Source organism: Crinia signifera, chromosome 3 (assembly GCF_055691185.1).
Source record: "Crinia signifera chromosome 3, ASM5569118v1, whole genome shotgun sequence".
Classification (NCBI taxonomy): domain Eukaryota; kingdom Metazoa; phylum Chordata; class Amphibia; order Anura; family Myobatrachidae; genus Crinia; species Crinia signifera.
In genome coordinates, this window is record NC_139219.1 from 169,944,781 (window position 1) to 169,959,498 (window position 14,718).

General features: G+C 46.8%; 1 protein-coding gene across 4 annotated transcripts in view; it reads right to left on the reverse strand.

Annotated features, from left to right (window-relative positions):
- AFG1L (AFG1 like ATPase) overlaps nucleotides 1-14,718 on the reverse strand; it is a 193,514-nt gene that overhangs the window by 32,258 nt on the left and 146,538 nt on the right. For all 4 annotated transcript variants that reach the window (XM_083176932.1, XM_083176930.1, XM_083176931.1 and 1 more), the window contains exon 8: nucleotides 11,066-11,148. In XM_083176932.1, coding sequence (XP_083033058.1) covers nucleotides 11,066-11,148 — 83 coding nt within the window. The remainder of the gene's footprint in view (nucleotides 1-11,065; nucleotides 11,149-14,718) is intronic.

Sequence of the window (14,718 nt, forward strand, 5' to 3'; positions counted from 1 at the left end):
AGTCCGTAGTGTCCCTGATGTGGGAGGGCTGTTTTATAATGAGGGGTTGTACAATGCTGTCCAGGAATTGTGATATCGGTTGGTATATGGATTGATATGCACTGATAATGGGGCGTCCAGGGGGGTTTTGCAGGGATTTGTGGATTTTGGGGACCATGAAAAAAACAGGAACCGCTGGGTGGGGTTGTGTGAGAGAGGCCCTGAGTTTGTCAGACATCAGACCAGCTTGGTTTGCTTCTTTCAGGATATCATCCAGTTCCTTCTTAAAGGAGGTGGTGGGGTCACTGTGCAGTTTGACATATACAGTTTGGTCTTCTAATTGTCTGTAAGCTTCTTGGATGTAATCAACAGTATTGAGTACCACCACTCCACCCCCCTTATCCGCCGTGCGGAAGACTACATCCCTGTACAGACCCATATTTTTTAACGCCTTGAATTCCTCTCTGGTGAGGTTACAATGTGTCGGAGTTGTGGGGGCCGTGTATCGGCTAACTGATTCTCCCATGAGTCGTAAATAAGCATTAATAGAAGGGTTAACTGATATAGGGTCAAAAGTGGATTTGGAGTGGGTTAGTATGAATTCCTGATGTGGATCAGTGTTAGGTACTTTGGGGGTATGCTGAAAATGTTCTTGGAGACGTAGTTTTCTCCCGAATCTGTGCAGATCGCCCTTCCAGGTCAAATCATCGTAAGGGGTGGTGGGTACAAATGAAAGACCCAAATTCAGGACTTTCAGTTCAGTGTCCGTGAAGGTTCGGTTGGAAAGGTTATATACTAGCGATTTTGTTTGCCCCTTACTCTTGGCGATTCTCGCGTTTTGGCCCCCCCTGCGGGTGGTCGGCCTCCCCTTTTGGTACCTGTGGTAGTGTTGTCTATTGCGGGGGTCCCTAAAGGGACAGCAGTGTCTGGAGTGTCTGGAGTATCAGAGTCTATTTGAAAGTCGCTGTCACTTTGGGATCTGTTGGGTTGCTTGCGGGAACTGGCGCTTCTAGAGCGCCTGAACGGCCCACCTCTGCCTTGTTGGAAGGGCTGGGTATTTGTGGGACCGCCTGACAGCCACCTATATACAGAATTATGCTCATAATCCTCCTTGACCGTAGTGAGTTTATTCCTTTTGAATTTTATGAGTTCTCGTTGGTAGTCGGCACACTGTTCTTGCAGTTTGGATAACCAATCAGTGCTGGTGTCTGCCAAGAGGGTGTTTTTGTGTTCCATCTCATACACATTGAGGCGTTCTTTGGTGCGCTTGAGCTCATGACCTGCCTCCTCTATGACGAGGACCATCAGGTCATGGCTACATTTATTTAATATGCCCACCCATCGTCGACAGAACTCAGGGCTGTGTCGACCAATGGTGGGCATGTTCCTCACCCGAAAGCCCCGGGGGATCATACGCTCCCGTACATAATCGGACAAGGATACTCCGTGAAGCAGATAGTCGATTTCTCTTTTTCTCAGTTTAAACCAGTCTCGGTATAGGATCTCTGAGTTGGGCCTTTCTTCAATGTTCTTAAGGCTCTGGGAGAACAGTAATTGTGCTGTATGCTCCTCTGTGAAACTGTAATGTTCCTTAGCATCCACTGCCATACCCGTGAACCCCGGTGTGGGCTGGCTGACACCCTGGTCCCGGTCACTGGGTCCCGCCTGTGCTCTGGGCTGGGGTAGCGACATGATGTCGGCTATTGGGTGGAGGTGTATAACAGGTTCAGTTGCAGACTGAGGGATATGTGCAGGAGATCAGTGCACGTGACAAGTGCAGGGAAGGGGAGAGGGATGATCACCACTTGTTCCAAAGGTAAAACTTCAGGAAATAATTGAGGGTGCCTTGGCTCCAGTGGTCCAAAAGGGCCTAGTATTTAGGGCAATGCGGTCCGGCACTCACTCCTCTTGGTCAACTGCCCTGGTGCCCGACAAGCGGAGATGATGTAAGAATAAATAATCAGGCTGGCACTCGAGGGTCTTGGATACAAAAACAGTGTATTCACAGCAAATAAGCTCCAACGTTTCGGGGGCTGCGCCCCTTTGTCAAGGTGTGTGATTAACAAGTAACTCTAAGATCTTACCTTAAATAAGAAGTGGTGAGAAAGAGGCAGCGTGGGACGCTGTGCTCAGGCTGCCGCGGCGCTGGGGGTGGAAGCGGAAGTGACACGCCGGGTAGCTGACGCTGCCGGATGTGTCAGAAAGTCGGAGCTTGGAACGCAAGCTCTGGCGTGGTCATGGAGACCACATTCAACTAACCTGGAAATTCCAGCGGCACCATCGCTGCTAGCGGCTCACGCTGCCTGTGAAAAAAATAGTTTACATGAGTGACACGTATTAAAAGGCATAATAAAACAGTGACAGATCTTGTGCACAAATTTAAATATATATATACTGGAAGTGTTAAGCGGGGATCGCTATCTAAAACAGTGCTGCTGTGTGTCATTAAAAGGTCTGCAAACTGAGTTACCGTTTGCCTACCACATCTATCTCTGTATTAGCTCTAGGTGAGCGGTCTGGGTCAGGAGTGGTCCAGTGCACATCGGGGATGTAGGCAGTCAGGGTAACCAGACTCTGATGCCATGTTCGGGGAGTCATATATGGGGTTACATTGTTGTCACACTCTTAAGTGTCCCGATTTCCCGCTTCCTGGATGGACAAGCAGTGGGGGGTCGACAGGCATTATAATAAATGTCGTCAGAAATAAGTGTCGTCAGAAATATATTCAGGAGGTGGTCCTGTCCTGTCAGGGGCATGAGCCATTATATTGAAAAAGGTATACATCGGCTAGCACAAATAGTGTATGCTGCATAATTCAGGACACATAGTTACACAATCAGAAGAAATTTTTAAAGGGACAGAAAGAGTAAGTAAAGAGAAGAAAAAGCACACAGTTGCCCTCAAAAGAGGGATGGATGGGCCTGGATTGGAGATGATTATACAGGTTGATATAATATGCTTGATGTTGGAGACACGGGGGTCCTCATTGGTCAGCGTATTATCGGCGTCCTCTAGATGTTGTCTCTTAATTGTTGTTATAAAAAGACGCTTAATGGAAGCCTGTCATTAAGACCCATTGGCTTCACCGAGTCCAAGCGATGGATCCATCTTGTTTCTAGACGCAACAGTTTCCCCTCTCTGTCTCCTCTGCGTAGGCCTTCGGGTATGTGGTCTATCGCCATATGCTTCAGGTCGCTAAGCTTGTGCTTTTTTTGGGCGAAATGTTTCGCCACGGGTTGTTCGTTCCCTTTACCGGTAAGGGCCTGGCTTATGGCTGAGCGGTGTAGCGCCATCCTCTCTTTCATTGATCTTATTGTTTTGCCCACATAAGTGAGTTTACAGGGGCAGGTGATAACGTACACAATGTGGGTAGAGGTGCATGACAGTACATGTCTTATGGGGAATTGCTTCTCCGTCCTTGGGTGCACAAAGTGGGTGCCAGTGATCATGTGCTGGCACGTGGTGCATTTGATGCATCTGTGGCATCCCGGTGCTCGGCTTAAGAAATTGCTGGTGGTACTAATGGCCGCTTGGAAACCCGTGATGTCATTGTGTACTAAAGTGTCCTTTATGCTCTTGCCCTTAGTATAGCACAACATAGGTCTTTTGTTTTGAAACCCAGGTAGGCTTTTGTCCGTCTTTATAATGGGCCATAATGCTCGGGTGGCTCTTGGTAAAATGGCACTGGATGAATTGTACCTGGTGACAAAAGGTAGAACTTCTTGTTGCGTTGGATCTTTATGGCGTTTACCTTCCAAGAGGTCTTTTCGTTCTAAACCCAGCACCTCCAGCTTTTGTTGTTTCAGAACCCTGGGGTCATACCCTCTCTGCTGAAATTTATCAATGAAATCGTCCAACACGGCCGGTAAAGTTGTTCTATCGCTGGTGATCCTGGCTGCCCTCACCATTTGGGACTTAGGAAGCCCCCTCTTTAAAGACCTGGGATGAAAGCTGTTGGCCCTCAACAGCGTGTTTCTGTCCGTCGGTTTTGTGTAGACTGTTGTGGATAATACTCCATTGTCGTTATTAATCAGGACGTCAAGGTAATTAATTTTCTTGTCAGAAACCGCGTGCGTAAGCTTGATAGGAGACTCTCGAGCATTGATGTCATCAATGAGCTTCATCAGGATTGTTTCTCCCCCCGTCCAGATCATAAATAAATCATCTATGTATCTGGTAAACATGACCACATGTTTCTTGATATTGGGGTCACTCTGGAACATTGCTCTTTCTTGCTCGAACATATAAACGTTGGCGAACGATGGAGACACACAGCTCCCCATCGCACACCCTGATTTTTGACAAAAAAATTGGCCATTGAATAAAAAGTAGTTTTTGGTCAATGTTAGACCCAACAGCTGGATGTATAGGTCCAAGTCAAGAGTATCCATATTGTTTCGGGCTAAGAATTCGCGCATAACTTCCAGGCCCTCCTGTTGTGGGATGCTGGTGTAGAGGCTGGTGACATCCATGGTCACCAGCAGAGCCCCTTCAGGAAGATGGGGGACCAGATTGAGCCTGTTCAGAAAGTCCGTAGTGTCCCTGATGTGGGAGGGCTGTTTTATAAGCTCTCTTTATAAGACTCTTTCTGTCCCTTTAAAAATTTCTTCTGATTGTGTAACTATGTGTCCTGAATTATGCAGCATACACTATTTGTGCTAGCCGATGTATACCTTTTTCAATATAATGGCTCATGCCCCTGACAGGACAGGACCACCTCCTGAATATATTTCTGACGACACTTATTTCTGACGACATTTATTATAATGCCTGTCGACCCCCCACTGCTTGTCCATCCAGGAAGCGGGAAATCGGGACACTTAAGAGTGTGACAACAATGTAACCCCATATATGACTCCCCGAACATGGCATCAGAGTCTGGTTACCCTGACTGCCTACATCCCCGATGTGCACTGGACCACTCCTGACCCAGACCGCTCACCTAGAGCTAATACAGAGATAGATGTGGTAGGCAAACGGTAACTCAGTTTGCAGACCTTTTAATGACACACAGCAGCACTGTTTTAGATAGCGATCCCCGCTTAACACTTCCAGTATATATATATTTAAATTTGTGCACAAGATCTGTCACTGTTTTATTATGCCTTTTAATACGTGTCACTCATGTAAACTATTTTTTTCACAGGCAGCGTGAGCCGCTAGCAGCGATGGTGCCGCTGGAATTTCCAGGTTAGTTGAATGTGGTCTCCATGACCACGCCAGAGCTTGCGTTCCAAGCTCCGACTTTCTGACACATCCGGCAGCGTCAGCTACCCGGCGTGTCACTTCCGCTTCCACCCCCAGCGCCGCGGCAGCCTGAGCACAGCGTCCCACGCTGCCTCTTTCTCACCACTTCTTATTTAAGGTAAGATCTTAGAGTTACTTGTTAATCACACACCTTGACAAAGGGGCGCAGCCCCCGAAACGTTGGAGCTTATTTGCTGTGAATACACTGTTTTTGTATCCAAGACCCTCGAGTGCCAGCCTGATTATTTATTCTTACATCATCTCCGCTTGTCGGGCACCAGGGCAGTTGACCAAGAGGAGTGAGTGCCGGACCGCATTGCCCTAAATACTAGGCCCTTTTGGACCACTGGAGCCAAGGCACCCTCAATTATTTCCTGAAGTTTTACCTTTGGAACAAGTGGTGATCATCCCTCTCCCCTTCCCTGCACTTGTCACGTGCACTGATCTCCTGCACATATCCCTCAGTCTGCAACTGAACCTGTTATACACCTCCACCCAATAGCCGACATCATGTCGCTACCCCAGCCCAGAGCACAGGCGGGACCCAGTGACCGGGACCAGGGTGTCAGCCAGCCCACACCGGGGTTCACGGGTATGGCAGTGGATGCTAAGGAACATTACAGTTTCACAGAGGAGCATACAGCACAATTACTGTTCTCCCAGAGCCTTAAGAACATTGAAGAAAGGCCCAACTCAGAGATCCTATACCGAGACTGGTTTAAACTGAGAAAAAGAGAAATCGACTATCTGCTTCACGGAGTATCCTTGTCCGATTATGTACGGGAGCGTATGATCCCCCGGGGCTTTCGGGTGAGGAACATGCCCACCATTGGTCGACACAGCCCTGAGTTCTGTCGACGATGGGTGGGCATATTAAATAAATGTAGCCATGACCTGATGGTCCTCGTCATAGAGGAGGCAGGTCATGAGCTCAAGCGCACCAAAGAACGCCTCAATGTGTATGAGATGGAACACAAAAACACCCTCTTGGCAGACACCAGCACTGATTGGTTATCCAAACTGCAAGAACAGTGTGCCGACTACCAACGAGAACTCATAAAATTCAAAAGGAATAAACTCACTACGGTCAAGGAGGATTATGAGCATAATTCTGTATATAGGTGGCTGTCAGGCGGTCCCACAAATACCCAGCCCTTCCAACAAGGCAGAGGTGGGCCGTTCAGGCGCTCTAGAAGCGCCAGTTCCCGCAAGCAACCCAACAGATCCCAAAGTGACAGCGACTTTCAAATAGACTCTGATACTCCAGACACTGCTGTCCCTTTAGGGACCCCCGCAATAGACAACACTACCACAGGTACCAAAAGGGGAGGCCGACCACCCGCAGGGGGGGCCAAAACGCGAGAATCGCCAAGAGTAAGGGGCAAACAAAATCGCTAGTATATAACCTTTCCAACCGAACCTTCACGGACACTGAACTGAAAGTCCTGAATTTGGGTCTTTCATTTGTACCCACCACCCCTTACGATGATTTGACCTGGAAGGGCGATCTGCACAGATTCGGGAGAAAACTACGTCTCCAAGAACATTTTCAGCATACCCCCAAAGTACCTAACACTGATCCACATCAGGAATTCATACTAACCCACTCCAAATCCACTTTTGACCCTATATCAGTTAACCCTTCTATTAATGCTTATTTACGACTCATGGGAGAATCAGTTAGCCGATACACGGCCCCCACAACTCCGACACATTGTAACCTCACCAGAGAGGAATTCAAGGCGTTAAAAAATATGGGTCTGTACAGGGATGTAGTCTTCCGCACGGCGGATAAGGGGGGTGGAGTGGTGGTACTCAATACTGTTGATTACATCCAAGAAGCTTACAGACAATTAGAAGACCAAACTGTATATGTCAAACTGCACAGTGACCCCACCACCTCCTTTAAGAAGGAACTGGATGATATCCTGAAAGAAGCAAACCAAGCTGGTCTGATGTCTGACAAACTCAGGGCCTCTCTCACACAACCCCACCCAGCGGTTCCTGTTTTTTTCATGGTCCCCAAAATCCACAAATCCCTGCAAAACCCCCCTGGACGCCCCATTATCAGTGCATATCAATCCATATACCAACCGATATCACAATTCCTGGACAGCATTGTACAACCCCTCATTATAAAACAGCCCTCCCACATCAGGGACACTACGGACTTTCTGAACAGGCTCAATCTGGTCCCCCATCTTCCTGAAGGGGCTCTGCTGGTGACCATGGATGTCACCAGCCTCTACACCAGCATCCCACAACAGGAGGGCCTGGAAGTTATGCGCGAATTCTTAGCCCGAAACAATATGGATACTCTTGACTTGGACCTATACATCCAGCTGTTGGGTCTAACATTGACCAAAAACTACTTTTTATTCAATGGCCAATTTTTTTGTCAAAAATCAGGGTGTGCGATGGGGAGCTGTGTGTCTCCATCGTTCGCCAACGTTTATATGTTCGAGCAAGAAAGAGCAATGTTCCAGAGTGACCCCAATATCAAGAAACATGTGGTCATGTTTACCAGATACATAGATGATTTATTTATGATCTGGACGGGGGGAGAAACAATCCTGATGAAGCTCATTGATGACATCAATGCTCGAGAGTCTCCTATCAAGCTTACGCACGCGGTTTCTGACAAGAAAATTAATTACCTTGACGTCCTGATTAATAACGACAATGGAGTATTATCCACAACAGTCTACACAAAACCGACGGACAGAAACACGCTGTTGAGGGCTAACAGCTTTTATCCCAGGTCTTTAAAGAGGGGGCTTCCTAAGTCCCAAATGGTGAGGGCAGCCAGGATCACCAGCGATAGAACAACTTTACCGGCCGTGTTGGACGATTTCATTGATAAATTTCAGCAGAGAGGGTATGACCCCAGGGTTCTGAAACAACAAAAGCTGGAGGTGCTGGGTTTAGAACGAAAAGACCTCTTGGAAGGTAAACGCCATAAAGATCCAACGCAACAAGAAGTTCTACCTTTTGTCACCAGGTACAATTCATCCAGTGCCATTTTACCAAGAGCCACCCGAGCATTATGGCCCATTATAAAGACGGACAAAAGCCTACCTGGGTTTCAAAACAAAAGACCTATGTTGTGCTATACTAAGGGCAAGAGCATAAAGGACACTTTAGTACACAATGACATCACGGGTTTCCAAGCGGCCATTAGTACCACCAGCAATTTCTTAAGCCGAGCACCGGGATGCCACAGATGCATCAAATGCACCACGTGCCAGCACATGATCACTGGCACCCACTTTGTGCACCCAAGGACGGAGAAGCAATTCCCCATAAGACATGTACTGTCATGCACCTCTACCCACATTGTGTACGTTATCACCTGCCCCTGTAAACTCACTTATGTGGGCAAAACAATAAGATCAATGAAAGAGAGGATGGCGCTACACCGCTCAGCCATAAGCCAGGCCCTTACCGGTAAAGGGAACGAACAACCCGTGGCGAAACATTTCGCCCAAAAAAAGCACAAGCTTAGCGACCTGAAGCATATGGCGATAGACCACATACCCGAAGGCCTACGCAGAGGAGACAGAGAGGGGAAACTGTTGCGTCTAGAAACAAGATGGATCCATCGCTTGGACTCGGTGAAGCCAATGGGTCTTAATGACAGGCTTCCATTAAGCGTCTTTTTATAACAACAATTAAGAGACAACATCTAGAGGACGCCGATAATACGCTGACCAATGAGGACCCCCGTGTCTCCAACATCAAGCATATTATATCAACCTGTATAATCATCTCCAATCCAGGCCCATCCATCCCTCTTTTGAGGGCAACTGTGTGCTTTTTCTTCTCTTTACTTACTCTTTCTGTCCCTTTAAAAAAATGTCTTCTGATTGTGTAACTATGTGTCCTGAATTATGCAGCATACACTATTTGTGCTAGCCGATGTATACCTTTTTCAATATAATGGCTCATGCCCCTGACAGGACAGGACCACCTCCTGAATATATTTCTGACGACACTTATTTCTGACGACATTTATTATAATGCCTGTCGACCCCCCACTGCTTGTCCATCCAGGAAGCGGGAAATCGGGACACTTAAGAGTGTGACAACAATGTAACCCCATATATGACTCCCCGAACATGGCATCAGAGTCTGGTTACCCTGACTGCCTACATCCCCGATGTGCACTGGACCACTCCTGACCCAGACCGCTCACCTAGAGCTAATACAGAGATAGATGTGGTAGGCAAACGGTAACTCAGTTTGCAGACCTTTTAATGACACACAGCAGCACTGTTTTAGATAGCGATCCCCGCTTAACACTTCCAGTATATATATATTTAAATTTGTGCACAAGATCTGTCACTGTTTTATTATGCCTTTTAATACGTGTCACTCATGTAAACTATTTTTTTCACAGGCAGCGTGAGCCGCTAGCAGCGATGGTGCCGCTGGAATTTCCAGGTTAGTTGAATGTGGTCTCCATGACCACGCCAGAGCTTGCGTTCCAAGCTCCGACTTTCTGACACATCCGGCAGCGTCAGCTACCCGGCGTGTCACTTCCGCTTCCACCCCCAGCGCCGCGGCAGCCTGAGCACAGCGTCCCACGCTGCCTCTTTCTCACCACTTCTTATTTAAGGTAAGATCTTAGAGTTACTTGTTAATCACACACCTTGACAAAGGGGCGCAGCCCCCGAAACGTTGGAGCTTATTTGCTGTGAATACACTGTTTTTGTATCCAAGACCCTCGAGTGCCAGCCTGATTATTTATTCTTATATATATATATATATATATATATAAAATATACACACAAACACACTTAGAAAGCAAGTCCCTAACACTTGTACTGTATTCACACAGAGGTGACAGTGGCACTCACAGAATGAAGCGTATGAACAAACGCTTACAGACACTTCTGAATCTCAACTAATTCTAATTAATCCTGTGAGTGCCACTGCCACCTCTGTGTTAATGCACTCTGTCATAGTGGCCCACCGTTCTGCACCATTGATAATTGCCCCTGTAACACACACCTTTGTGGCCTCCGTGACTGTGCCCTGGCCCACGCAGTGAGTCCCGCACCGTACCGTCAACCTGCTCCAGAGTCCAGCCAATAAAACCACCAGGCCGCCCTCCAGCTAGGGTCTAGTTCCTCTGTACACGCATCATGTGATGACATCGGCGGGAGGAGGGCAGCGTCATTCAGTAGCGCGGGGCAGTGTGAGTTGTTCGGCAGCCAGCGGGTGTCCAAGAATACTGCAGCAGCAGTATTCAATGTCTCCCAGCCACGTCCATCACCCGGGTCTGCACTGCTGCCGGCACCGCTCCTGTCAGACAGTCCTGTCCTGTCACTTTCACATGCACAGGCTGCGGTAGCCGGCAGCCAGCAGCTACAGTATCGGCTCAGAGGACACAAAGCGCCTTTAAAGGGCCGGCGGGGGGAGAGTGGCGGCGGCTGTGGGGGCCACATAGACAGGTCTGGCGGGCCGGATTTGGCCCGCGGGCCTTGGGTTTGACACCCCTGTACTACAGGTACTTTGGTTACAATGTAGGTCATCACCATAAACAGAGCAAGGTATGTAACGAGAGAGGAAGGGTCTGTGTCACTGTGTGCCTCTGTGGCAGGTGAGTAGACTATGGCACTTTGCCAGTGTCTACTGCACATGTGCCGATGTCACGACAAACATGACAATTTGTGCAGCTTCACATCACAGAGGTGAGTATTAAACATGGGTGCAGGGTTTGCAATGTGCCCCCTTCTTGGATCTGTAATGTTTCAGCTGCAGTGGGAAATAAGCAATTGACCCAGCTTAAACCTTAGGTACTAGAGAATTAAAATGTTTACATACTTAAACTTACAGGAAGTATACTTTACCACCCGCAGCAAGAACACGTTTTCGATAGTCTATGCCAGAGTCCAGTTGAACAGTGTTGCAGTACTCCTGAAAGAAAAGATGAAATATACAGTTACAACTGTGTATATGGAACAATAAGAAAAACATTGACAATAAGGTACACTTCAATCATTGCATTATCTACTTTATTATTTATTACCAGTTATTTATATAGTGCACAAATATTCTGCAGCACTTTACAGAGATTCACATCAGTCCCTGCTGCCAATGGGGCTTTACAATCTATATTCCCTACCACATGTACACGCACACAAATTTATTCTAGGGTTAAATTTGTTGGGAGCCAATTAACATACCAGTATATTTTTGGATTGTGTGAGGAAACCAGAGTACATGGAGGAAACCCACGCAAGCACGGGGAGAATATACAAACTCCACACAGTTAGGGCCATGGTGGGAATTTAGCCCAGGACCTCAGTGCTATTAGGCAGCAATGCCAGGCCACTTACATATGGGAATGCCCAGCGTTTCACTTTTCTCGTAAGGACTTCCTAAGAATGTGGCACACGTTTGCTAGTTTTTGTGTCTTTCTGTTTATTTTCTATTTACTGTTATTTGTTTTTGTGTTCAATTGGATGGGTTTGGGTAATATGGTCGACCATGAATTGGTCGACAGTCATTAGATTGGCAACACTAGGTCAACATGCTGAAAGGTCGACAGGTCATTAGGTCAACACAAGCATTAGGTCAACATGGTCTAGGTCGACAGTTAAAAGGTTGACATGGGGTTTTTCACAGTTTTATTTGTCCCGAATGTTGACACATGATAAAGTGCACCGCGTCCCCGCGCCACGCTTTGGGCTTGGTGCCTTTTCCTCGGCACAATATTTGGGCATGAAATACCGCCTGTTGGCACATGTCGACTAAAAAAAACAGTGAAAAACCCCATGTTGACCGTCGACTTAGACCATGTTGACCTAGTGGTGTTGACCTAATGACTGTCGCCCTAATGACCGCATCCCCAAATGGCCCCCTTAGTACCTTCCATGTTTTATATGTATTTCTCCTTATTTCAAGATTCTGTGGAGTGCACAGCAGAACACAATGTCGAAACGACAGAGATGGTCACCCAAAGCCATTGCCGCGTCTTTAGGGGACCTCAGTGACGTCAACACTAAAGAGGAGGACAATATTGAAGATGATTTGAGCTGGGAGCAGTAAAAGTTAGACCTACAGTGATAATGATAATCAGATTATGTAAAATAATCTCAAACTCACACATGAAGTGTTGTGCAATATCATTTGGACAAAAACAAATCATTGTAATAAACAGTGTTTAATCTGGTGATACTGTATATTTAGTACATTTTTTACCAAGGGGCCACATGGACCCCATGGTACTAGCAATGTAACTATTTTTATGGTACCACACCAGAGTTAATATTTTTTTTTAACCCCTTCCCGACAATTGACGTACATTTACGTCATGGTCGGGAAGTACTTCCCGACACATGGCGTAAATGTACGTCATGGCATTTAACTGTCACCGCGTCTATAGACGCGGTGACAGTTTCAACATGTCTGCTGTCCCTGACAGCAGACATGTCCGTGCATGCCCAGGGGGGGCTGCGATGCCGCCCCCCCGTCGGCGATCGCTGTGATTGGCTGTTCAGTGTGAACAGCCAATTACAGCGTTTTCTGTGTCACCGGCGAATAACGTTCGCCGGTGACACGCGATCGGAGGTGATTGGTGCTGTAAAGTACAGCACCAATCACCGCGGGGTGTAAGGGTGACACTGGTGTCACCCCACCTCACCCCGCCCGCCCCCAAAGGCCGTGATTGGTCCGTCGGACCGACGGACCAATCACAGCCATGGAGGGGGGTTTAAACTAACGGTGACAGCACTGCAGACGCCATTCCGGTCTGGAATTGCGTGCAGTGCGGTCACCGTGCCAATCTGCCGCGATATACTGACCAGAACCTGGCAAAATACTTACCTGATCCTTGCAAATATCTTGGCTGCTTCATCTGTGCTTGTAGTGTGCTGGATGCTTCCTGGATCCTGTTACTTGTGACTTCCTGTGAACTTGTGCTGCTGCAGTGTAATAGCGTTAGTTAGATAGAGAGAGATAGAGAGAGATAGTGTCAGAGAGTGCTGTATTTTGTGCTGCTGCAGTGTGATATAGTTATAGAGAGAGAGATAGAGATAGAGAGAGATAGAGAGAGATAGAGAGAGATAGAGAGAGAGAGATAGAGAGGCCTAGTGACAGAGAGTGATATATTTTGTGCTGCTGCAGTGTGATAGTTATAGATAGAGAGAGAGAGATAGAGAGATATAGAGAGAGAGAGATAGAGATAGTGACAGATTGTGCTATATATTTTTTATATAACTGACTGCTGCCCCCCCTTTTGTGCTGATCAGTATAAATTAACTGATCAGCAACTTTTTGGGGGCGCAGGGTATTTTTATATATATATATATACCTGTCACTGCTGCTGCTGCAGTGTCATAGAGTGTTAGATAGTGAGAGATAGAGAGATAGAGAGAGATAGTGACAGAGAGTGATAGAGAGTGCTAAATTTTGTGTCTGCTGCCCCCGCCTTTTGTGCTGATCACTATATCTGAGGTGATCAGCAACTTTTTAGGGGTGCAGAGGTTTATTTTTTTTTTTATATATACCTGCCAGTTGCACTGTCAGTTGCACCTGCTGCCCCTCACTGGTAATCAGTGTCGCATCACTGATCACCTTTTTTTTTGTGTGTGTGTGCTGTGGGGTCTTTTTTTAATTTTTTTTTTTACACACACTGTGATTTTGTGGGTGTCCTGTGGCCGCTGTGCGCGGATCAGTGACGTACATCACTGATCATCTTTTTCGGCACAGGGTTGATCTATTTTTTTTTTTTTTTTGATCAAATTCCTGTTGCCTTTCAGCGCTGTTCAGTGACGGACGTTACTGACCAACATCTGTGCTCAATTTTTGGCGCAGGACCTTTTTTTTTTTTTTTTTAACCCCTTCAATTTTTTTTTAACCCCTTCAATTTTTTTTTTTAACCCCTTCAATTTTTATTTTTTTTAACCCCTCCATTTTTTTTTTTTGTATAAAGCATTTTTTTTTTCTGCACACTACATACACACTACACACTACATACCCCCCGGGTTGAAATAAAGTTTGTACCCCCCCCTACACTATACACGTGTTGAAACAATTCACTACCAGTAACACAAAAATAAAAATGGCATCCCAAATGTCATCCCAAATGTCATCCCAGTCATCCAGAAGAATGTATTCAGCGGAGGAGGCATATGCCCTGCTTGCTTCTGACTCTGACACAGCCAGTGATGCAAGCGGGGAATTTGAAGGATTCGCCTTAAGCTCCTCTTCCTCCTCTGGTGATGAGGGACCCCCTCAAAGACGCCCCCGTAGAGCAGCTGAGACCCCCCCCCCAATAATTGATCTCGTATGGACCCCACCACCAGACAATTTTGAGCCCCAGGTTCCTGAGTTTTTGGCCATGCCAGGAATCCAATTTGATTCCACAGGTCTCAGAGAAATTGACTTTTTCAAATTATTTTTCTCTGATGATTTTATAAATTTAATGGTGGACCAAACTAATTTATATGCTCAGCAGTTTATTGCTCAAAACCCCACGTCATC